Raw genomic sequence first — 24137 nt, 5'->3', positions numbered from 1 at the left:
ATGAAATCCATTACTTTGAATACAATTTTTGGGTTTTTTGTTTGTTTGTTTGTTTTGCTTTTAGAGACAAGGTTTCTCGGTGTAGTCCTGGCTGTCCTGGACTCACTTTGTAGGCTGGCCTCGAACTCAGAGTTCTACATGCCTCTGCTGGGATTAAGGGCATGTGCCGCCACACCCAGCTCATGAATACAATTTTTTAAATTAATGAAAATGAAATACCAAAGGAGAGAGGTAATGTCTTAAGTTGATTAATGAAGGAATAATTGTTAAAGTATGTTACTTGGAAACATGAAGTTACAGGGCTGGTGAGATGGCTGGAGGGTTGGGTGCTTGATCCCAGGTCAATCCAAGACAAAGTTGATTCCAAAGAGCTGTCTTTTGGCCTCTAAATGCCACATTATATTTGCATGTGCGTGTACACACACACACACACACACACACACACACACACACACACACACATGCACGCATGCACGAAAATGTAATAATAATAAAAAAAGAGATAACACCAGAAAAGCTAACTGATAGAAGTGAGCACCTCTATCTAGGCATGGGGCTCATGTCTATAATCCCAGTACTTAGGAGAGGGAGAAGGGAGGCCTGTGGCACTCAGAGGAAGGATAGCAGGCTACCAAGAAGAGACTTGATACCCTATGACCATATACTGGGGGAGGAGGTCCCCCTCAGTTACAGTCATAGGAGAGGGGAGTAAGGGGGAAATGGGAGGGAGGGGGGAATGGGAGGATACAAGGGATGGGATAACAATTGAGATGTAATATGAATAAATTAATAAAAAAAACAACAGTCAGGCATGGTGATAACATGAATTTAATACCAGAAATCAGGAGGCAAGGTGGGAGAATCTCAGCAATCTGAAACCAGTTTGATCTATGTAGCAAATTCCAGGAAACCAGGGCTACTTAGCTAGACTCTGTCTAAAAATATAAAACTAAACAGAAACCAACAAAACCCAGAAAGAAGTGGCCACCTACAGGGACTAAGAAGTATGAGGCAGGCCTCTTTTTGACAGAATCTACCTATATATCCTATCTGGCTTCCCCCACCCCCCAGGAATCCACCTCCCTTTGCCTCCCAAGAGCTGAGATTACAGATATGTGCCATTGTGCCTGACAAGACATTGGCTTTTTATTCTACAACCTCTCATTTATCACGATCTAACTTAACATAGAAGCTAAAAAGTTCATCTAACAGACGTATAGAACAGAACAGTGTTTACCAAGACTAAAAAGAATGAGGGGGGAATAAAGAGAAGATGGTACAAAGGAGCTGGTAGACAGAAGGAATATTTTCCACTGCTCTATAGCGCAGTGGGATAACAATAGTTGACAAAAACTAATGGACCATTTCAAATTAGCTAGCAGAGAGGGCTTTTTAATGTTCCCCATGCAAAAAAATGATAAATGTTTGGGTATAGTTGATAATCACTCTGGCCTGATGATCACATAGTGTATACATATATTCAAATGGCACATTGTATCTAATAAACATGTATATTACTGTATCAATTAAAAATAAAAAATTAACATTTATCTATACATTGCTTTGATTTGTGCTGATTTTGTTTTTCTTGTATTTGAGATGAGGTCTTGCTGTGTTGGCCAGGTTAATCTTAAAAGTTTGTGCTCAAATGATTCTTCTGCCTCAGCCTTCCAGGTGAACTGGCTGCCACCTTGACTGACTGGTACACTTTTTAAAACTCTAAAATTAAGTCCCTTTCCTTTTTTGGGATCACTGTCTTCCATACTGTATATACTAAGCATAGAGGGTGATAATTCTGGTGATATGAGCTTCTGTTTAGAGCAGTAGAAAGAGAGGTCATGACCCCTGATGGTGTGTGTGTGTGTGTGTGTGTGTGTGTGTGTGTGTGTGTGTGTGTGTAATGATCCTTTCACAAGGGTCACCTAAGCACATTGGAAAACACAGATATTTATGATTCAGAAGAGTAGCAAAAATTATGATGATTATGAAGTAGCAATGAAAATAATTCTATGGCCAGGGTCACCACAACATGAGGAACTGCATTAAAGGGTCGCAGATTTGGAAAGGTTGAGAGCTGCTGCTTTAGACTAATACTTTTGAACCAGCCCAGCCTGCACCAGCCATTGGTGCCTCCTCAAATATCACCATCACCACTCCAGCCCCTCCAGCCTTCCATGTAAGGTACCCAACTATTTACACCGAGTAATTATTTGTTACTTGCCTGAGTTACGAAGGATTTAAGGTTACTTACTTCAAGAAAACAGATAAGGACAGACCAGAAATTGAACCAAAAAGTAAGAACTCAGGAAGAGAGATCAACAAAGATGCTACGGTTATATTTCAAGCTAACTGGTGACTGAGCTATGAAGGAAGAGACAATAACCTATGACAACCCCATGTTAGCAAGGAGAAAATAATACCATTTTCAGGAAAAACAAAGTTTGGCCTACCACTGGACCCTTAAATCACTGTCCACTGGAGATTTCAGAAAGAGAACAAAAATGATTGTTTATTAAGCACATACAAGCATCAAAGAGTGCAATTCAAATTATCTTGGTTAATGTTGAGCAGTGGGCATTGGTATCCCATTTTAAAGATGAGGAAATGAAGAAAAAAAAAAGAGGAGGAAATAAAAGCTCATAAAACATAAAATGGCTCCACTGAGATCATCTAGCATGTCGAGGCAGAGTTTGTATTCAAGCACAAGTCTGTCTTTCTCAAAAGCACAGCCCTCCTTTATATGAAAATTGAACCAGGGGCAAGGAGTGGCCAGGCCTGGCTACCAAGCCAGAAAGAGCCCCTTTAGGGAATGACCCCTCTTCGTTGCTTCACCCCCAACAAGCCACCCAATCCCTTGGAGTCCAAGCTTTCTTCTTGCTTTCATTTGGGTTTTCTATAAACAGAACACAAAACAGTCCTACTGTCTTAAGATTTTTGAGCAGGAGATGGCACGTTCGAGGGAAACTGGCATTAACACTAAAGCAACTCTTGCAGGACCGTTTCTTCTGCTCACACCTTTCACGGCCTCAGTCTGTTTTGTCTTTTCTGGTCTCAATCTTCTCACCTGTAAAGTCAATTTCCTTCAGCTGCAAATTTTTGACATTCACAGCCCTGCTGACCAGGAGCGGAGGCTGCTCCTCTGACCTCCTGCAGTGGGCTGTGCTCCCTTCTATGACAGCACTGGCAGACTTTATTGTCCCTACCATTGTCTCTCCTGTGGCACCCAAGTGTGCAGCTCACGCTTGCTCTCGTGCTCTCTCTCTCTCTCTCTCTCTCCTCTCTCCTCTCTCTCTCCTCTCTCTCTCTCTCTCTCTCTCTCTCCTCTCTCTCTCTTCTCTCTCTCTCTCTCCTTTTTCTTTTAATGAGATCCACTCCCTTAACAAATTGTTTTCTTTTTAAAATTAGTTTCATTGTGCCATTTTATCTTTCTTTTGGTCTTCCTTCCTTCCTTCCTTCTTTCTTTTGCTACAGGGCTATGTAACCCTGGTTGTCCTAGAACTCACTCTATAGATCAGGCTGTCCTGGAACTCGGAGAGTCCTCTGCCTCTGCCTCCCAACTGCTAGAATTAAAGGCTCATTATATAATAGGCATGTATGTGTATTTTTGTCATTTGCTCAAGTTCACACCCCCATGCACTTTTTCTCTCCTTCCTCCACTGGTCCCCTTATTCCCCCCAAATAGTCCCATTTCTGCTTTCATGTCACACACATGGTGTGTGCACCTGTTTGTTGTGTGTATTATGTGGAGGCATACCTGAGGCTGATGTTGAGTCTTCCAAAACAGCTCATTACCTTATCTTTGAAGCAGGGTCTCTCACAGAGCCTGAAGCTCACTAACTGGTTAAACTGATAAGCTGGAAAGACACACTTGAATCTTCTTGTCTCTACGCCCCCAGCACTGGGATCACAGCAGCACACCAAAACACCCAGCTTTTTAGTGGGTGCTGGGAATTCTATCTCAGGTCCTCATAATTGCATATCAAGCATTTTACCCACTACACCATCTCCCTGGCCCACATAGATCTATAAACACATATATACATGCTATGTATATATTCATGTAGATTCTACATGAGAAAAACATACAAAAGTTGTCTTTCTGAGTCTGGCTTATTTTGCTTAGCATGATTTCCAGTTCTATTAATTTTTCTTACAAATGACATTATTTAATTATTTTAGGGGTGAATAAAACAGCACCACTTCTAGATACACTACAGTTGCTTGACTCATCTGTTAAGAGGCATCTGTACTGCTTCCATAGCTTGGCTTTTGTGAAGAGGAGTGCAGCTCTTACCGTCTCTCTCGAGACTGCTACATGCACTTCCTCACTAGGCATTTTCAAATCTACCTCACAGCTTGCCCTTCTAGGGAGACTTCTCCAAACTGTGACACTCGGTATACTGTACAACAGGCACCCCTCCCCCTCACTTAAAACCCTAAAGTTCCTGATCCTGTCCTTCTTCTGTCCTCATGATCTAGGCTGACCCATTCTCCAGGATCTCCTCCTCTTTGATGAACCTCCCTGTCTCCCAGTGGCTGCTCTAGTTTGTTGTGACTGATAAAAGCCTTCCTTCTCTTGGCACATATTTCACATATGGGTGTATTTAGGCCGTTTCTCCTGCTTAGCCTCCCATTTTCCCCCAATTCCTAGCAACCCACATATAGTCCTCTTCACCTAGTTAACTCCAATTTATCCTCTGAGGCTCCATTCAGTGACCGCCTCCTCTAGGAAGCCTTCCCTGATGATCTGGGTAGATACCAATCCTTAGGGTAGTTCGTACCCTTTCCTCTAGCAATATCACATTGGCTACCGCATTGTGCTCATCTGTTTCCACAATTGCTTTCTTCGCCCTGAAGCCAAAAACTGTGCAGTACAAATCACCAAACTCCACCTGTCAGGGCACAAGCTGCCCAGATACACAAATTTTCACTACACTAACCTCTCTCAGAATTGTGGGGAGTGCCTACTTGGTCTTTTCCTCCTTCCCCTCATATAGCACAAAGTTTTACAAAGCTACCATTAGTAATGCGTTTTATCAAGGAACAAGCACGTACCATGTGCTGAGATCAGCCGTGTCATATTCAATTCTCCCAAACACAGTTGAGTTGGGTTGCTCAAGAAGTGGCTAATACAGCACATGTGCAGTTGTGTGACGTGCCAGTTAGGTACATCACATCATATAGAACAACAATAGTTTTTCCTAATGCAGGGAATAAACTGAGCTCCATCCTAAAGAAAAAATAACTAACTTATTCACAATTCTTCATCATGGCCAATGCTTATTATTCTTCAGGGAATACAACAGAAAATGAATGCAGGGCCTCACACATAGTAATCAAGGACTACACCCTAGTCCCTAAAGACAATGATTCAAACATGGTTATATATACAAGAAAACATTGGTTTGTGTGGAGGTTTGAAAGAAAATGGCCCCCAGAGGCCCATACTGAGTGGCACTACTAGGAGGTGTGGCCTTTTGGAGTAGGTGTGGCTTTGTTGAAGGAGGTGCGTCACCAGGGGGCCGGCTTTGAGGTCTCAGAAACTCAAGCTAGTTCTCTTCCTGCTGCCTGCTGATCTGGATGTAAAACTCAGCTCATCCTCCAGCACCATGTCTGCCTGCACGCTGCCATACTTCCCACCATGATAATAATGGTCCAACCCTCTGAAACTGGAAGCCAGCCACAGTTAAATGGTTTCCTGTAGAAGAGTTGCTGTGCTCGTGGTGTCTCTTCACACCAATAGAAAGCCTAACTAAGACAGTTTGATTCAGGTATACTGGGATCCAGTAGGAAATCATAAGGCCTGGATATGCAGTCATCCTAACCTTCTTTTTCTTTCATCCTAACCTTTTAAGAAAGCATAAAAATCACACAGCTGCACTCTTAACTTCTATGTGCCAACTAAAAATAAAAGAAACCTATAGTCTAATAAAAAATTAAACAATGCCAAAGAAATGCATCTTCTATGAGTGAAAGGTACCTTTCGGGTGATGGTGGTGATTAATTTACATCTAAAACATCAGAGGGACAATCCTGATCAGTCATGTAACTCTACCTAGCCATCTTTGTTTTGGATTTGATGGAACTGTTTTCATGTTTGTTGCACTTCGCCTCTAGGGGGCAGGGCAGTATCATCTATTCTTGTCTATCCTTCATTCTCTGTTTTCCATCCTCATTAGGACCTTGATGAATATGAGGAGCAGGCAAGAAAGTTTCTGAAACGCTGAGGGGTTTGGATGGGGAAGATGGGGTTTAGCATGAATCACGAATATTAGAAAATAAAGTTTTATCACCAAATCTTGCTGGGGGCGGGCGGGGGGGGGGAGCCGGGGAGAGAAAACAAACAGTCCCTGCAAGTGAAATGACATTTAAAGTCTCACATGAAGTCTACCTTCCAGAACATCGTACTTTTTTCTGATTCTCCCAGGTAGTACTCTGAGCTTCAGCTTTTTGCATCTAAGATGGGCTTCCATGAATGTGATTTCAAGGGTCAGAAAAACTGGACACTTGGTGAGAGAGTAGAGACCAGGAGGAAACTAGACAACTTAGCAAACCATCCTCCCCTCAACAGCACCCCTCCAAAGAGGAAATAAGTCGTCTAGTCATCATTCGTCCTGTGACCAATGCACATTATCCTGCCAGGGAATGAGCCAGAAAGGCCAAGTCTATTCCCACCTCCAAGATGCTGTGCCTGGCCTAGGGTATAATCTCAATAAAGACTGAATGGATACAAAAAAGGAAAAGAAATGAAAAAATGTGTAAATAAACAACTTGTAAATGGACTTGGGCAAACTGCATACAGATTCAGTACAGCACTACCTGGTTCCTTCAGGAGAGATGGTTTTGCTCCAAGGGCTAAGAATGTGCCATGGCACGAACATGGCATGCTAGGGAGATATCACAATGAGCAGATTGGCCTGCTTATCTCTAAAGTCTCATCCAACTCTGCTTCTCTGTCATTGTATTAATTGGGAGACCACTGGGTATAAAAGGCAGAAAAATCATAAGCCAAACGCCTCCAGAGAGCAAGAGGAAAAGGCCAAGAGAAATTTCAAGCTGATATTTCTCTCAACAGGGGTCCAAAATCAAGAAAAACTGAGGTCATTAGTTCACTAGGACTTAATCAGACATTCATATGTCTACTCAGAATCGATTCAGCAGCTAACTGTATGCTATTCAATGAACTTCCAAGCTCTTCACTCCCGTTATGCCCTCAGCACCAAGCACAAATCTGATAATATAACTGGTACTCAATACATGTCAGCTAGTCTGACTCCTGTTAGAGCAGTGGTCCTCAACCTTCCTAATGCTGTGACCTTTTATTATTAGGCACTGCTACGTCATAACTGTAATATTGCTACTGTTATGAATTGGAATGTGAATGTCTAATATGTAGGAGATCTAATATGTGAGGCCCAAAGGAATTTCAACTCACAGGTTGAAAACCACTATTTTAGAGACCACTAGGAGGCACAAAATGTGAAAACTATGAAAATATTTTTGAAAGCTAAACTTGGGGCTAGAGAGGTGGTTCCATGGTTAATAGCAGTGCTTGCTCTTGCAGAGGACCTAGGTTTAATTCCCAGCACCACAATCTGTAACTGCTGTCCCAGGGGATCCCATGGCCTCTTCTGGCCTCTATAAGCAGTGTCTGCACATGATGCACACACATGCAGGCAAAACATCCCAACACATAAAATCAACATAAAGGTTATAAAAGAAAATAGAGGGCTAAACGGCTCATTGCAAATGTCACAGTTAAACTGAGCATCAAGAAGGGACAACAAGGTCTTGAGAGATGGCTTAGTGGTTAAGAGTGCTTGCTGAAGGGAACACTCCTCCATTGCTGGTGGGGGTGCAAACTTGTACAACCACTTTGGAAATCCATCTGGTGCTATCTCAGAAAACTGGGAATAGTGCTACCTTAAGACCCAGCTATACCATTCCTGAGTATGTGCCCAAAAGATGCTCCCCCATACAACAAAGACATTTGCTCAGCTATGTTCATAGCAGCTTTATTCGTAGTAGCCAGAAACTGGAAACAACCTAGATGTCCCTCAGTCGAAAAATGAATAAAGAAACTGTGGTACATTTATACAATGGAATACTACTCAGCTATTAAAAACAAGGAAATCTTGAAATTTGCAAGCAAATGGATGGAACGAGAAATGATCATCCTGAGTGAGGTAACCCAGAAAGACACGCATGGTACATACTCACTTATAAGTGGATATTAGCCAGCTAGTACAGGATAAACACACTACAATCCACAGACCCAAAGAAGCTAAGTAACAAGGAGGGCCCAACGGAGGATGTTTGAATCTCACTCAGAAGAGGAAATAAAATAGACATTGGAAGTAGATAGAGGGAGGGATCTGGGTGGGAAGGGGAGTAGGAAGGGGAATAGGAGGGATCAAGTTTGGGGAGGACTAAGGGAGATCAAATTGGGAAATAGAATTGAAATGGTGAGAGGGGGAAGTTCTGGAAGATCCAGAAACCTAGGACAAGGGAAAGTCCCAGGAATCTATGAGGAGGGCCCTAGCTAAAACTCCTAGAAATAGGGGATATGAAACCTGAAATGGTCACCTCCTGTAACCAGACAAAACTTCCAGTGGAGGGATGGGAACACCAACCCACCCACAAAACCTTCAACGCAAAATTTGTCCTGCCTACAAGAAGTGTAAGGATAAAGATGGAGCAGAAATTGAGGGAATGGCCAACCAATGCCTGGCCCACCTTGAGACCCACCCCATGAGAGAGAGCCAACCCCTGACACTATAATGATATTCTACTATACTTGCAGACAGGAGCTTAGCATGACTGTCCTCTGAGAGGCTTCACCCAGCAGCTGATGGAAACAGATGCAGAGACCCACAGTCAAACATCAGGTGGAACTTGGAGAATCTTGTGGAAGAGGGGGAAGAAGGATTGAAGGAGCCAGAGAGGTAAAGGACTTCACAAGGAAATGTACAGAATCAACTAACCTGGGCCCACAGTGGCTCACAGAGACTGAACCACTAACCAAAGAGCATGCATGGGACCGACCTAGTCCCTCTACACATATGTAACAGTTGTGCAGCTTGGCCTTCATGTAGGACTCCTAACAGCAGAAGCAGGAGCTGTCTCTGACTCTGCTGCCTGCTTTTGGGCCTCCTTCCCCTAACTGGGCTAGGCTGCCTTGTCTAGCCTTAATAGGAGATATGCCTGGTTCTACCTCAACTTGATATGCCAAGGCAGGTTGATATTCATGGGAGGCCTCTCCTTCTCTGAGGCGTAAGAGAGGAGCAATTGGAGGGAAGGGATGAGAGGGAAGAAGGAGGGGCTGGGAGGAAAGGAGAGAGGGGAAGCTGCAATCAGGATATAAAGTAAATAAATTAATTAATGAAGTGAAAGAAACAGAATTAAAAAAAAAAAAAAAGAGTGCTGCTCGTCTAGATCCAGGTTCGATTCCCAGCAAGTCACATGACAGCTCCCAGCTTCAGTTCCAGCGGATCTAGTGTACTCTTTTGGCCTCCATGGGCACACATGTGGTGTACATACATACGTACAGGCAAAAAAGGCCATACACATTTAAAAAATTTAAAGAGCCAGAAAGCCGTAGGAGAGGTGTCAGCTAATTCAACCTTAGAAATAATAGTAGGCAGCCAAGGAGGAGGGAACCACATTAGTCAAGTCACAAAGGCCAAAAGGAGGCCTGGGTGGGTTAAGGATAGCAGCACAAGGCCAGGGTGACTCAAGCACATTCTGTGTGAAAGAGACTCACAAAAAGAGAGAGAGAGAGAGAGAGAGAGAGAGAGAGAGAGAGAGAGAGAGAGAGAGAGAGAAGAGTAATCTGTGGACAGAAACAGAAAGACAATGAAAACATCGGAGCCAGACTGCAGACATGGCTTGGCTCCAGCTAATCAGAGGCTTGACAGAAAAAGAAGACACTATGGCAAAAATCAGGAGGTAATTGTGAAAGGGAACCTCTGCAGGAGGAAAGCTGGAGTCATGTCTAGAGCCCTTGTCTCTAAACCCCAGCTATGGCAGGGAGCAGTCCATTGAAGGACTGGGAGCCACACAGTTCTGGTGTCATTCAACTGTGTAACTCCAGCAGGTCACTTTACTGCTCCTCTCTGATCCTCATTTCTTCATCTGAAAAACTAGGATAACAATGACACCCACCTGGCAAGGAGTCTGTGAAAATGAGATAAGAAATAGGGCTGCCTGATGGGCAAGAATGCCAAGAATGCCACAGACCCTGAGGCCCAGCTGCCTCGGTTCCTACTAGCTCTTTTGCACTCCTGCCACTTATGCACTTGGGGATCTTGGATGTGTTTACTTGAACTTGCAAGACCTCAGTTTCTTCATCCATAAAATGGAGTTAGTAGCAATGTACATGAAGGGATTCATGTGAAAACAGAACAAATGACTGCATTGGAAGCACTTAGAAAGAAGTGCCCAGCACACAGTAAGTGTGGCAGCAGCAAAATAAATAAATAAATAAAAATGTTAGCTGTTATTACATAAAGCTTCATAGGATATTGCCTACCACACAGATAGCTGAGACTTACTCAATATGCATATGGCCTCTTCACCATGCTTTTGGGGGCTTTTAATCTGCCCCCAGCAAATTCAGAGGCCATAGTAGGCACAGTTAGACAGAGGAAGAACAGATAGTCGACATCAAGCCTGATCTCTCCCTGCTGCCACACATCTCAGTTGGACACCCAGGGACTATGCATACTTCTTCAAAGCATCTTCCTCTACTGCCCAGGTCCTCAGCCAGTGGCCTTGCCTGCCTTGGTCTCTCTAGATCCTCGGAGAAACCCCACCCTTTCTGTTCACTTTGTCCTCAGTACTGTGTCTATGGCTTGACTAAGGCTGCAACCCCATCTTCCTGGCTGGTGGGAAGAGGGCTCTGCAAGTGCCAAGAGCATGGTGTTTGCTCAGCCTGGTGGCCCCTCCTGCTCTGTGAACACAGCCAAGAAATATTTGTGGATGACAACAACCCCATTCTTGCCCCAGATCTAGACAGAGGGGCAAGACTCCTAATTCGCATTAAATTTAACATTATCATTTTCTCCCACACCAGCAAAATGCTCACAGCACAGGGGAGGAGATAGCAAATAGTTTCCCTCCTTAAAAGAATGAGAGACACCCTAGAAAAAGAATCTGGTGTGCCAAAGGAGCCAGACTTCGCCCAGAGCATCTCCCTAGGCACGCTCTCACTTGTTCTTTTTCTCAGAGGCCTCAGCCCCTGCAGGGAGCATGCTGACACCCCCAACACATGCAGATAGTGATAGTTCAGCAGTGATGAGGTAGGCCATGCATCACCCTGGGTGTCAAGAACACCAATCTGGCCTCTCTAGGTTCAGTATTCAAATGTGAGCCACCGTGTGTGTGTGTGTGTGTGTGTGTGTGTGTGTGTGTGTGTGTGTGTCGGAGAGCAGAGGATAGACAGTTACCATCACACTGGCTTCAGCCCACCATTGCATAGAACTGAGACAGAGCTAGGCCCATGCAGAAAATGTAGGAACACAGATCTCTTCAGCACGGGGCACTCAGCAGTGGGTCCCAGCCTCCCTTAATCATTCTAGGTGTCAGCACTGTACGGAGGAACCAGACCAGGCTTAACAACAAAAAATGATCCCTTTGTTAAATCATGGCAGGAGGTGACAGTTCCACATTAAAAAAAAGATCTAAGCATTAGTCGGGATCAACAACTAGTAAGCAAATAACTACATCCTCATGTACCAGTGGCCAGAAGGAGGTAGGGACTCATGTGGCTTTCTGTCACACTAGGAAGACCACACCCAGAGCCTGGCAGAAGAGATTCTGGCATCCTGGAACCTATCCAGAAGAGCAGTAGGGAAGGATGTGGGAGTCCTAGGTAACTGATATGGACATGGATGGGTGATACCCAAAGCAAAGAAGACAAAGTTCAGAGGAATGGAGTATGTGGTGTAGTAGCATACTCGCGGATAGACATTACTTCTCAGAGCCTCTCCCGTCCCGTTTCTTATTTTCTTATGCTGTGACATGATGGTAGTGACAGACGCAAAGGGTTGTCGAGAGAACTGGGTCCTAGGAGGAACAGGCTCCCAACAAGCTACATCTTGACCCGGGCCCTAATTCTTCCTAGTTTGTCCACCAGAGGGAGCCTGGGGCCCAGCAGAGCCCAGCCTGTACCAGCTCTGCTTGTCCTCCCCCAATGCTGCAGCCTCAGCTGCTGAACTCCCACCCTGCCTGCCCGCGCTTCCAACAGCAGCCTTCTCACCCACTCCTTACAAACCCAGAACAGGCCTAGCAGGGGAGTCGCTTGCAGCAGCACTGGTTACAGCAATGGCTACAGGTTCTCTTGACAGCCGGCAAGGAGGAAGGTGGGAAAGAGGAAGGTAGCCTTCTTTTCTCTCCATCAACTCCTCCACTCATTCCAGACCCATCTCTTCTGGTTTAAAACCTAGAGATACCTAAGGCTCTCTTGGCTTTTTCCCAGTTCAGTACCTCATCAGGTCCTGAGGCCAAGACTCCTAGGGGGAAGTAAGCTGTAGGGAATAAATAGCGTGCCTTTAAGACAGGCAGATTTTGAGGCTAGTCCCAGCTCCATGAGCAACTAGTAGCATAACCCTGAATAAGGCCCCTTCATCTTGAAGCCTCAGCTTCTCCTTCTCTAGAATGGAGTTGCTGATGCTCACGGAGTGAGCTTGGCTGTGAAGTCCAAATGTAGCAATCACAGATAGGCAAGCAGTTAATATGTGGTTGAGAGAAATTCAGAGTGCTATTTAAACCTCTTTATTAGCCAGTAGGAAATGTGATGCAAGAGAGTCCAACAAGCAACCTGGAAAGTGCACAGAAAGAAGGAAGGAGTCAGAAGCAGGCCTGCAAGGATGGCAGAAGGGCAAATGGGCTTCCAGCCAGCCAAGAAATTCAAACCTATGTCTGCAGGATGCAGAGCCTGAGAGCAATGGAATTCTGAAACTGGGAGAGATTCAGGGTTTTCACTGGGCTTAATGCCCAAGTCTGGAACCATACCCCTCTCCCAGCTTTCTCAGATTCCCCCACCTCTTAGACCTCAACTGGACCTGTCTGGCCAGCCACCACCCCCATCCCTTGAAGCAATCCACTGCATCACACCTGGCTAGGTTGAAAAGTTCTCTTGATTTTATCTCAAATGTTCTCTCTGTTCCTGGATCTGCTCCCCTGGAGCCATACATATTGAGGCTGTTCCCTCCACCACAGACCTGACCCCTCTGGAAAAGTCTGTAGCCAGGCTCAAGGACCCCACAATGCACCATCCGGCCTTTCTCTGCCCCCCATTCTGGGGATGTCCCTCCCAGCCCAACACTCAGCTGAGGGTGCACTGCAATGGAGCCCAGCCAAGCCCTCAAACCGCAGCTGCTGCTCCTGGGGCCCAGCCATCTCAACCCAGCACCCCAGCCTGCTGCCTCACCATGGGGGAGTTGCAGGGAGCTGTCTCCCGGCAGATTTCCTGAGGCAGAAGGTTTCCCCACCCCCAGCCCAGCCTCCAAGAGACACTCCACTAGTTGTGGCACATGGTAGGACCAGCTGAGCAGTGAGAGGAGGGGGAAGTCTGTCCATTGCTAAAGGACTGCAGACTTGGTCTTTGGTGTGGCTGGGTTACTAACACAACCATTGGATCTCAGTTGGCAGTCCTTGCCTTTAAAAGAAATACAGGGGAAATGATGGACTGACAGAAGGAGGGACTCAGTCAAGGTCACAAAGCCAATCTGCCACAGAGCTGGGAGGGGGACCCAGTTCACCTATCTCCCAGTTCAGTGTTCTTTTCAATATAGCAGCAAAACAATAGGAGGGCCTTTAGGGCATCCCTGTGAGCCTTCGTGCCCTTGACTCACACAGCCTAATACATGTATCCCAACCAGCACACAATGGGATCTACATGGGAAAAGTAGACCCTGACACCACGTCCCATCAACTCAGAAAATATTCCTAACCTGTCTCAGACACATGTACAGACCCCAACACAGGAACCGAAGGTGATCCAACAGATGGGAGGTCTTCAGACTTCCCTCCCTGGTAAGGCCCGTTAACTGGGTGTTGTTTTTCTTAAAGGGTGGAGACCAGCTGGACTTTGAGAAACTAACCAAGGGCCTAGCCTCCATCTTTGCTCCCCCATCTTTGCCACTATCACCTCCTCCCCCCCCCCCCCCTGGCAAAATGTGCTGCAGTTCCCCTCAGAGGGATGCCTCAATCGCCAGAATCCATTCTGGTCCCCACCTGCCTCGAGACAAAAATCTCTCCGCCCCCCCCCCCGAAAGAAAAAGGTGTGTAGGAGTGTTTCTCTCTTTGGGGGCTGTGAGTTGATACCACCTCTGTCTAAAAAATATTTAATCCATCCTCTGGAAAGGATACAGCTGGGGGTTGAAGAAGTGGAGGGAGGTAGTGGGGATTGCTTGAGTCTCTAACTGGCCTTGGTTCTAGAGGGGGGGAAAAGAACCCTGCATTCATTAGAGCAAATCAGTGTGTGGTGGCTAGGGAAAGCATGTCAGCTGGTTGAGGAGGACCTGGCTTCTCGCGATTGGGACAGAAGAAGCAGGAAATGGGATCAGGCACAGGCTTCATATACTTTATGCGATAGATAAGTTGGAGAGGGATCTAGAGGGGAAGGAAAGGGTGGGGTAGGGGTTGCAAACACATTTCTTACTTTCTCTGGAGGGTTGTAGCCGGGCTGGTACTGGTACTGGTACTGTGACCTCCGCCCGCGCCAGGACTGGAGCTTCTGGATGCGCCACGGCTCAACTGGCCCCGCTCCCGCGGTGGCCGCTGCCCCACGCCCACCGCAGCGGAATAGCCAGATTCCTTCTCGCGGCCCGGGTGCGCTGGCCCAGCCTCCCTCCCGCCACGCTCGCGACCCAGGGCTGGGTTCTCGTGGTGCAGGTGGCACTGGGCCACGTCGCGCTCGCGGGCTGTGTAGCCGGTAGTGTCCTGGAGCTGATAGGAGGCTTCTCGCTCCTTGTCCCGATAGATAGCTTCCCGGTTCTGGTAGGCGCCATCCCGGTTTGGGTAGCCCACGTCCCGGGACGCCTGGTGGAACTGGCTCTCCCGCAGCTCGCGGTGGTGGAACTGGGTCTCACGCAGGTTCTGGTACTGGCTCTCGCGGCCAGGGCTATCCCGCGCGCCAAGGGGGTCCCGGTGCAGTTCCCCGCGGTGCAGCTGGCTCTCCTCCCGCAGATCGCGATTCTCCTGGGTGAGCTGGTCCAACTGGCCCTCCAGCTCTTCGATGCGCCGCCGCTGGGTCTCCAACAGCTGCTGCTGACTCTCGATGATGTTGTTCAGCTCCAGCAGGTACTCCACCGCCCGGTTAGGGCTCTCAGATCCCGGACCACCCGGGGGCCCGGACCCCGCCTCCATCCTGGCGGCCCAGGGGCAGGGGAATGGGCAAGAGAGCCCAGTCCCCGCTCGCTCACGGCGCCACCCTCCCCCGGGCCCAGCCGGGGGAGGGGGCCGGCGGGACGCAAGGGCGCGCACCGGGCTCGGGGGCCCGGGGGCCCTAGGGGGCCCGGGAGACAGCGCTGGGGCCGGCGGCACGGGGCGCAGGAGCTGAGGCTACCGCCGCCGCCGCCGCCGCCACCACCGCCACCGCCACCGCCAGGGCTCGGAAGGACGCGGCCCACGGCGCTCCGCCCGCTGCGGAGTCACTGCGCAGCGCGGCCGCGCGGGACCGCCCCGGCCGCCGGCCCGCCCCCCCCCCGCCCCTGCCCCCACCCAGCTTTCCCGACCGGCCCCCGCGCGCCCCACCTGCAGTCGCCACCAGCACCCTAGCTGGACCAGCCCCAAGGCACTGTCACCTCAGCTGGATGCCAGACTTAGCTCAGCCTGCAGGAGATCTCTCCATTCCAGCTGTCCTGGGGTCTTCACCTAACACCCTAGTGAAGTCCTCCAACCTATTTGAACATGCACTAGTCCAACAGGGCCAAGATCTAAGCCATCAAAACACCCAGCCCAGGCAGTCTCCAGACTCAGCTAATCCAGACTTCCATACTCTCAGTCTGCCAACCCCAATCAATATCCCATTCCCTATCCCAGCTGGCTTCCTGTCTCAGACGACTTCCTTCCAGCCCCATGACAATCTCTTGATTTTTCATTACAACTACTCAGTCCATAGACTTTTCCTCCATCCCTGTACTTCAGTATTTCTCTAGGCTCGTGATCGATCCTCCAGTCCACCTAGCCTGTAGTTCCATATCCCAGGCAGTCCCTGGGATTCTACCACCAACACACACACACACACACACACACACACACACACACACAGAGAGAGAGAGAGAGAGAGAGAGAGAGAGAGAGAGAGAGAGACAGAGACAGAGACAGAGACACAGAGACAGAGACAGAGACAGAGACACAGAGACAGAGACACAGAGACAGAGACACAGAGACAGAGTCAGAGAGAGACACAGACACACACAAAGACACACGGAGACAGATAGACAGAGAGAACTCCACAGGCATTTACCTCCAGCCAGGCTCAAAATTCTCCATCCAAAACAATGCTCAGATTCTTAATCCTACCCAATCCCCAGATTCCCCATGTTAGCCAGTCACTTGACCAAGGCAGCCTCAAGATCATCCATTCCAACAAGCCCCCCCTAGAGTCAGACTTGATGTCAAAACATCTTTCTTTAACTGTCCTTTTCTATTCTCTATGGAAATGGCTTCTTCATTTATCCTGTCCTTGCCATCCAGTGAAGTTTTACCTATCTATCAAGACTTGAATCAAATGCTCAGCATCGGTCTATAATGCCTGTGCTTGTGAAGTTGAGACAGGAGGGTTGCCAGGAGTTCGAGGCCAACCTGGGCTAAATAATGAGTTCCACACCATCCTGGGCTACAGTGTGAGATCTTATCTCAACAACAACAACAACATCATCATCATCATCAACAACAACAACAACAACAAAATAAAAGCAATAGAAAGTTTAGGGGCTGGAAAGATGGATCAGAAGTTAAAGCACTGGCTGCTCTTCCAGAGGACCAGGTTCAGTTTCTAGCACCCACATGGCAACTCAAGCTGTCTGTAACTCCAGTTCCAGGGGGATCTGACACCCTCTTCTGGATTCCAAGGGCACCAGGCATAAATGCCTGTGGTACACAGACATAAATGCAGGCAAAATACCCATGAAGAAGGAGAAGGCAAGAGGAGGAAGAGGAAGCAAGGAGGAAAAGGAATCGAGAAGGAGGAGGAAGTCTTAGGTCAAATGCTTCTTTTCTGAAGCCATCCTTAATTTCCCCAGTGATAGATGTTCTGCACCTCTGCAGAGACCCTGAAGAGATTGAACAGAAAGGTGCTGAGAAGGCTGTGACTAACCAAGGAGGTAGCTCAGGGACAGTGAAATAGCCAGCTTTCTAACATGAGGTTGGATCTAGAATGATTTGAAGGCATGGAAAATGCCATCTGAGCCTATCCAGCTGTTCTCTAGTGTGCTCAGCTGACCAGTGAGGACTGGATTTCATTCAGCTCCCACTGCTATGGACTGCCTTGACAGAAACAGCTACAGAGTGAATGATCTTAAGCTTTCCTTCCACAGCCTGTAGAGCAGAAAATAAAATAAAGTTAATGGAAAATAAGCATTACTTTCTTTGTAAAGATATTATTATTGGTGGTGGTGGTGGTGGTGCTGCTGCTGGTGCTGGTGGTGTGTTTAAGTGTATGCTACATATGTACAGGTGCCCTTAGAGACCATCGGATCCCCTGGAGCAGAAGTACAGGTGGCTGTGAGCCTCCTGATGAGGATGCTGGGAACTGAACTTGGTCCGCTAGAAGAGCAGCAAGTGTTCTTAACCTCTAAGCCCTTAAACATCAGTTTCTCAAACATACACAATAAGATGCCACATACTCTATGATGGCAAAATCAAAAGTATTTATAATAATAATTTTAAAAACACATTAGCACAGATGTGGAGAAATTGGAACTCTCACTCATTGCAAGCAGGAATGTAAAATGGAGCTGTTGCTTTGTCAAGCAGTCTGGTTATTCCTTAAAAGTAAAAGAAAAAAAATGGAGTCAACTATTCTAGTTTTGGGTATCTGTCTAAGAGGAATGAAAGTGTACAAAAGCCCATAGAGTATTCATTGTTGCAATAATAACAACAACAACAACAACAAAATAGAAACAGCCAAAACATCAATTGATGAACAGATAATCAAAACGTGGTATAACAAAATAATGAATAAAGAGATGCCTTAATGGTTAAGAGCGCTTGTTCTTACAGGGGACTTGGATTTCATGCCCAGCAGTCACAAGGCAGATCACAATCATCCATAAATCCAGTTCGAGGGGATTCAACACCTTCTATGGGCACCAGGCACATATAGTACACATCACATACATGTAGGCAAGACACATAAAATAAATAAATCTAAAAATTTAAACAGAACATTATTTGACCATTTTTTAAAAGAATCTAGTGAGGCTGAGGCAGGAGGATTATGAATTTCAAGCCAACCTAAGCTACATAGTAAAGTTCTGTCTCAAAACAACAACATAAAAAATGAAGTAATAATACATAAAAAATGTGGATGAGATGCAAAGTTGGGGGTGGGGGGCCTGGAGGAGCTGGGGAGGGGCTGGGAGGAGCAGAGAGAAGGGAAACTGTGGTCAGGATGTATTGGAAGCAAAAAATAATAATAAATTAAAATATATGTATAAAAATGTGGTGAACCTTAAATACATTATACTAAGTGAAATAAACCAATCACAAAAGACAAATATTGTATGATTCCTTTTATATGATGTTCCAAAATAGGCAAATCTATAGACATGGAAATTAGAGGAGGAGAGGCTGGGTGGGTGGGTGAAGTAGAAAGTGTTCGCTACTGTAACTTTATTGGAAGGAATAAAAAGATCTTTAAAAGTAGATTGTGGTAATAGCAGCCCAACATTTCTTGTATACTGAGAACCATGAACTGGTACTTTTTTTTAAAGGGGGCCCAGTTTCATACCAAGTGACTGATATCTCAATAAAGCTGTTTTTAAATAAAAGTGTTGCATAAAACTCACACATAGCAACAACAACAGCACCGGCCGTGGTGGCACACACCTGTAATCCCAGCACTCGGGAGGCAGAGGCAGGTGGCTCTCCATAATTTGAGGTCAGCCTAGTCTACAGAATGAGTCCAAGACAACCAGGCCTATTACACCGAGAAATCTTGTCTCAAAACAAACAAACAAAAACATACAAACAACTCTCCACCTATAATAATAGCAGCTCTTACTGTTAAGGTGTTTCCACATGTTCTGGGTAATATGCTAAACAATATATGAGTTTACTTAATCCTCATGACAACGTTATGTGGTTCTGTTATTACCTCCATTTAATACATAAGGAGAGTAAAATGAAGACTGAACGATTTGCCGATGGTCACACAGAGGTATAACCAGAATATTTATTTGACAGCCTCCTTCTCACTTTTTTGCATATTTTCCCAGTGCCTTGTACAAAAGAAGCACTCTGTAAATGTTAAAGTAATATATCTAATGAATAGTAGAATAGCAAATAGTGAATAGTGAATATCCAGCAAACATTTGTAGAGCATTGTCCATGTTCCAGACAATACCTACATGCTCGTCCCTACCTGCATCTGTCATTCAAATTCCCTCCTGAGTCGGAGGCAGATAGGTACTAAGGCTTATCACAAAATACTATGCCTACTATGTATCAAGCATTTCTCTGAACATTGAATGTCTAACAATAAATAAAATACACAACAATCTCCTAGTAATGTCAGAAGCTACATCCATAAAAATCTCACTAACTGCCCAAATCACGTATGACATCAATGGACAGCCCAAAGTGGGTGGGGAAAGCCCACAAGTCCTCACCCTACACCAAGAACTATAGGTAACTGAGGAAAGCTGAGAGCGGAAGAGGTAGCCTTCCCCAGTCAAGAGCACACAAAGGAGTTTGCCAGTGCCAAATGGTCATCCCTGAGAACATATAAGGAAGTAACATGCATATATGTGTACACATGCATATGATAACAATTAATTTTAAAGAAGAGGCCACAAATATGAAGGAAAACAGCAGGGGTGTATGTGAGGGTTTGGGGGGGAAGGGAAAAGGAAATGTTATAATTATAGTATAATCTCAAAAAGCCTCTAGATCAAACAAACAAGCCCTAAGGTTATAGTGCTAGCATTCTAGTAGGTTAGAGAGGCAATCAACAGAATATGTAGAACTGTGTTGAATACTGTTCCTCTAAAACCCATGTCCACCCAGAAGCTTATTTGAAAATAGGTTTCTATAGATTTAACCAAGTTAAGATAATGTTCGCTGAAATTACTGTATTCTAATCCAATGACTGCTGTCATTCTACAAAAAGGGAAAGGTGTGAGGACATAGCCCAGTAGTAGCACTTACCTGGCATATACAAGTCCTAGGTTCAATCCTCAGCACTGAAAAGGGGGAGGGATTAGATAATTGAATACACACACACACACACACACACACACACACACACACACACGGGAAGAACACCATGTGACAATGAGTTATGATGGCTAATATTGATTATCAACTTGACAGGATTTCTAATCACAATAAAAACAAATTTCTGGGACTGCTTGTCAGGGATCATCTAGATCATTTCAACTGTGGTAGGAAGAATCATGCATGGACCGACATCCTGGACTGTATAAATTAGAGAAAATGAACACCTGTAATCCCAGCACTCAGGAAGCAGAGGCAGGTGGATTGCTGTGAGTTTGAGGCCAGAGTCTGGTCTACAAAGTGAGTTCAGGACAGCCAGGGCTACACAGAGAAACCCTGTCTCAAAAAAAAAAAAATAAATTTCATTTGAAAAAAGCCTAAAGTTAAAGGACTCCCAGCTCCTCAAAGGCAGCAGCCTAAGGAGGGTTTTCTCAGTGGTCAGTACACAGAAGTTGATCCAGCTGTGGTCCAAATAGGACAGGCTACATTTTGAGCTGGCACTGAATTTAGTGGCAACATCCACATGGTACTAGTTTGCAAGCAAGAAAAATGCAAGATTGAAGAGGTCATAGAATCCTGCTTCATGGTTTCAGAGAGCCAGACAATGTGGGCAAGGTTGGCAGGCCACCAAGGAGACCCTGAGAGGCTACTGCACGAAGCTATAAAGGTAAAGTCTAAGCTGCAGTGGAGACCCCAGGATGTTGGTGGTGCCAAAGCCATTGGATGTCTGCCGAGGAAAGCCACAGGCCATAGAGTGGTTTCAACCCAAAAGAGAGACTCTATGTTCTGCATATTATAACGCTAGAGAAGCAGGGCTATCTAAGTCCTTTAGAGACTGACTGATTCCATCTGGAACCTCAGATTTGAAATGTGGAGCTTCAAATTTTTGGTATGATCTCTGCTGGGTTTTTGGTCTTACTTCAGTCCAATCATTCCTTGTTGTGACCCCACTCTTCCCTTTTGTAATGAGAATATTTATTCTGTGCCATTATATATGTTGGAAGTATGTAACCTATTTTCTGATGTTATGGGGACTCACAGCTAAAAGTTTTCCTTGAGTCTCAGATGAAACTTGGATTTTTATTTTTAGGATTTATTTTCATTGTATGTGGATGAGTATTTTTCTTGCATGTATATATGTGTACCACATGCATGCCTGCCTGGTACCCGAAGTGGCCAGAAGACATCATCAAAACTTCTGGAACTAGCCATGCATGGTGGCACATGCCTTTAGTCCCAGCATTCAGGAGGCAGAGGAAGGTGGATCTCTGTGAGTTTGAGGCCAGCTTGGTCTAAAAAGGGAGTCTAGGACAGCCAAGACTAAAAGAGCATTACCATGTGGGTGCTGGAAACCAAAGCCAGGTCCTTTGCAAGAGCAGTAAGTGCTTTTAGCTGCTGAGCTCTCTTGCACTCTCTCTAGCCCTGACTTTGAACTTTTAAACATTATTGAAATTATTAAACATTATGAAGACTTTTGAAGTTAGACTTGGCATATTTTGCATTATGAGACAATTGTGAGCCGATGGCTAAAAGGGGTGGAAGGTTAATGGCTTTAAAATGTGTGCTTAGGTCTCACGTTGACAAGGGGCGGAGTTGCAATTGTTGATAATGACTGTCAATTCAATAGGAATCAGAACTACTGTGGAAAAATGTCTGGGAATGTTTATGAGAGATTATGGTTATTAGGTTAATTGAGGTGGGAAGGGAAGGCATATAACCCACAAACATGGACAGTACCATTCCACAAGCTGGGGTCTAAGAACTAAAGAGTATTGAATGGACAGGACTTTGTGTGCCATGGGAGGAGAAGAACAGAATCAGGAAAACACAAGTATTTTGGGAGTGTGTGTGTGTGTGTGTGTGTGTGTGTGTGTGTGCTCACGCGTGCACGCGCGTGTGTGCATGCTCATATGAGTGTTATAGGGGAGAATAGATGGGAAAATATTGCCTGATTAGACTAAAAATTCTATTACCAAGCTAAAAATTTTGGATCTTCTCTTAGAGGCAATGAAAAGTTGTTGAACATGTCAGGTGGGGTACCCACATGGATACTGCAGGCAACAAGCATGCCACACTACAAGATGAATTCAGTATTGATTTGCTATTGTTGTTCAGCAGAAATCATGGTGCTGCATCTCTTTTGGCCTGCCACTTCCCAGAGTCATTCCCCAGAAGCCTCTGTAGCCAGTAAGATTGTTCCAATTCTCCTCATCCAAGGGCCATCTTTGCCAAGGAATGTGTGCTAGAGGAGGAAAGAGCCCCGCCCCAAACCACTTCTCACCGTTTGCCAGGATCCAGTCAATAAGAACTTGTCGTGAAGGTGAGAGGCATGAAACATTTTCCTCAGATGGTGGCATCTGTTCAAATTGGGTCTTGTCTACTAGATTCTCACAGCTCTATCTATGCACAGACCTTCGCTTACACCCGTTAGCTGCCAAGTACAAAATGGGAATATCAAGATTCAAAGAAAATGAGGATCTGGAGATGTCTCTCAATGGTAGAGCATGTTCTTAGCATGTGCAGGTCTCTGGACTCCCCAGTCATGGTGGCACATACCTTTAATCCCAGCACTTGAGAGGCAGAGGCAGGAGGCTCAGCACCAGCTTGGTCTACAGAGTGAGATCCTATCTTTTTTTTTTTTTTTTTTTTTTTTAAAGTCTTTCCCTCAGACAATTTAGTGTCCAGAGAAACTCAATTTTGACATGAAGGTCACAGTAGCCAGTGACCACTAGTCTAGGATATTACTACTTTAATGCTTTTATTGGGCTATTTCCTGATGCTTGCTGTACCAAAGAGACAAGAGGCATCGAACTTTAGAGAGCAGAAAGGTAGGAAAGTAGCCATTTGTGTGGAACACAGAAAGAAAGAGAGAAAAAGACTACACTTTTCTCTTGGGTATCCTTACAGAGATAGTGGTGCTTAAAACTAAGACAGCTTTCAGCTAATTAATTAACTACGCTGCCATCCCCCTTCCCCCTAGTGGGGATGGGTGATATGTAACCAAAGTACTTGTCAGCCTCTAACAACTGCGGAGAGCAAGCCTAACAGGCTGCTGTGGAGTTTCATTCTAGGAGAAATTTTCTCTCTGAAGATGATTTGTAAGCTTGATCCTGTCAGAACATAAAACCACATAACCCATCGCGTTTCCAATTTTGTCCTAGCTGCCATAAAACTTTGAGCCAAATTCAGAGTCCAATTATAATCCAGTTCATTTTAGGTACCTGGCAGCATCTATTTGTGCTTCCTTTCCATAGTCGCTGGTCTGGTTTCATCCACATTTTTATCCCCAATTTTCTTTCTTTTTTCACGTTAGAAACTGACGAGTCCCCTAATATCCTCTTTTAAAGTAGGCGAGATCTAAATCTCACATGAACTAAACTATATTTACAGATGCTAAGGGGATTTAAAACAATGAAGAACGTTTGAAGAAACACATGATATCTGGCCTAAAGGAAAGCAGGCTTATAAGGACATGATTGCTGTCTTCAGATATCCAATAGTCTACCAGGGGGGTAATGGAGTAGAATTATTCTGCATAGCTCCAAAGTGCACAGCCAGAAGTAATGGGTGAAAATTACAGGGAGACGGAGCCCAAGGGAAGAAACCTCTTCTAGTGTGACTTAATCAACAAGGCGAGTTCACTGTCACTGGAAGCCTTCAACTAGTGACTGGATGGTATCATTTGCAAT

The 24137-nt window shown here is 45.6% G+C and overlaps 2 protein-coding genes across 6 annotated transcripts in view; one reads left to right on the top strand and one right to left on the bottom strand.

The window, feature by feature from the left end:
* Iqsec2 (IQ motif and Sec7 domain ArfGEF 2) overlaps window positions 1-15479 on the bottom strand; it is an 87030-nt gene extending 71551 nt beyond the window's left edge. For all 5 annotated transcript variants that reach the window (XM_051142100.1, XM_051142102.1, XM_051142101.1 and 2 more), the window contains exon 1: window positions 14666-15479. In XM_051142100.1, coding sequence (XP_050998057.1) covers window positions 14666-15372 — 707 coding nt within the window. In that variant the 5' untranslated portion in view covers window positions 15373-15479. The remainder of the gene's footprint in view (window positions 1-14665) is intronic.
* Shroom2 (shroom family member 2) overlaps window positions 1-24137 on the top strand; it is a 1329704-nt gene that overhangs the window by 515319 nt on the left and 790248 nt on the right. The gene's annotated exons all lie outside the window — the stretch shown is intronic.

The sequence above is a fragment of the Acomys russatus genome, chromosome X (assembly GCF_903995435.1).
Source record: "Acomys russatus chromosome X, mAcoRus1.1, whole genome shotgun sequence".
Taxonomy (NCBI): Eukaryota; Metazoa; Chordata; class Mammalia; order Rodentia; family Muridae; genus Acomys; species Acomys russatus.
The sequence above is the reverse complement of the archived record's forward strand: the minus strand, read 5'-3'. Positions and strand labels throughout refer to the sequence as shown.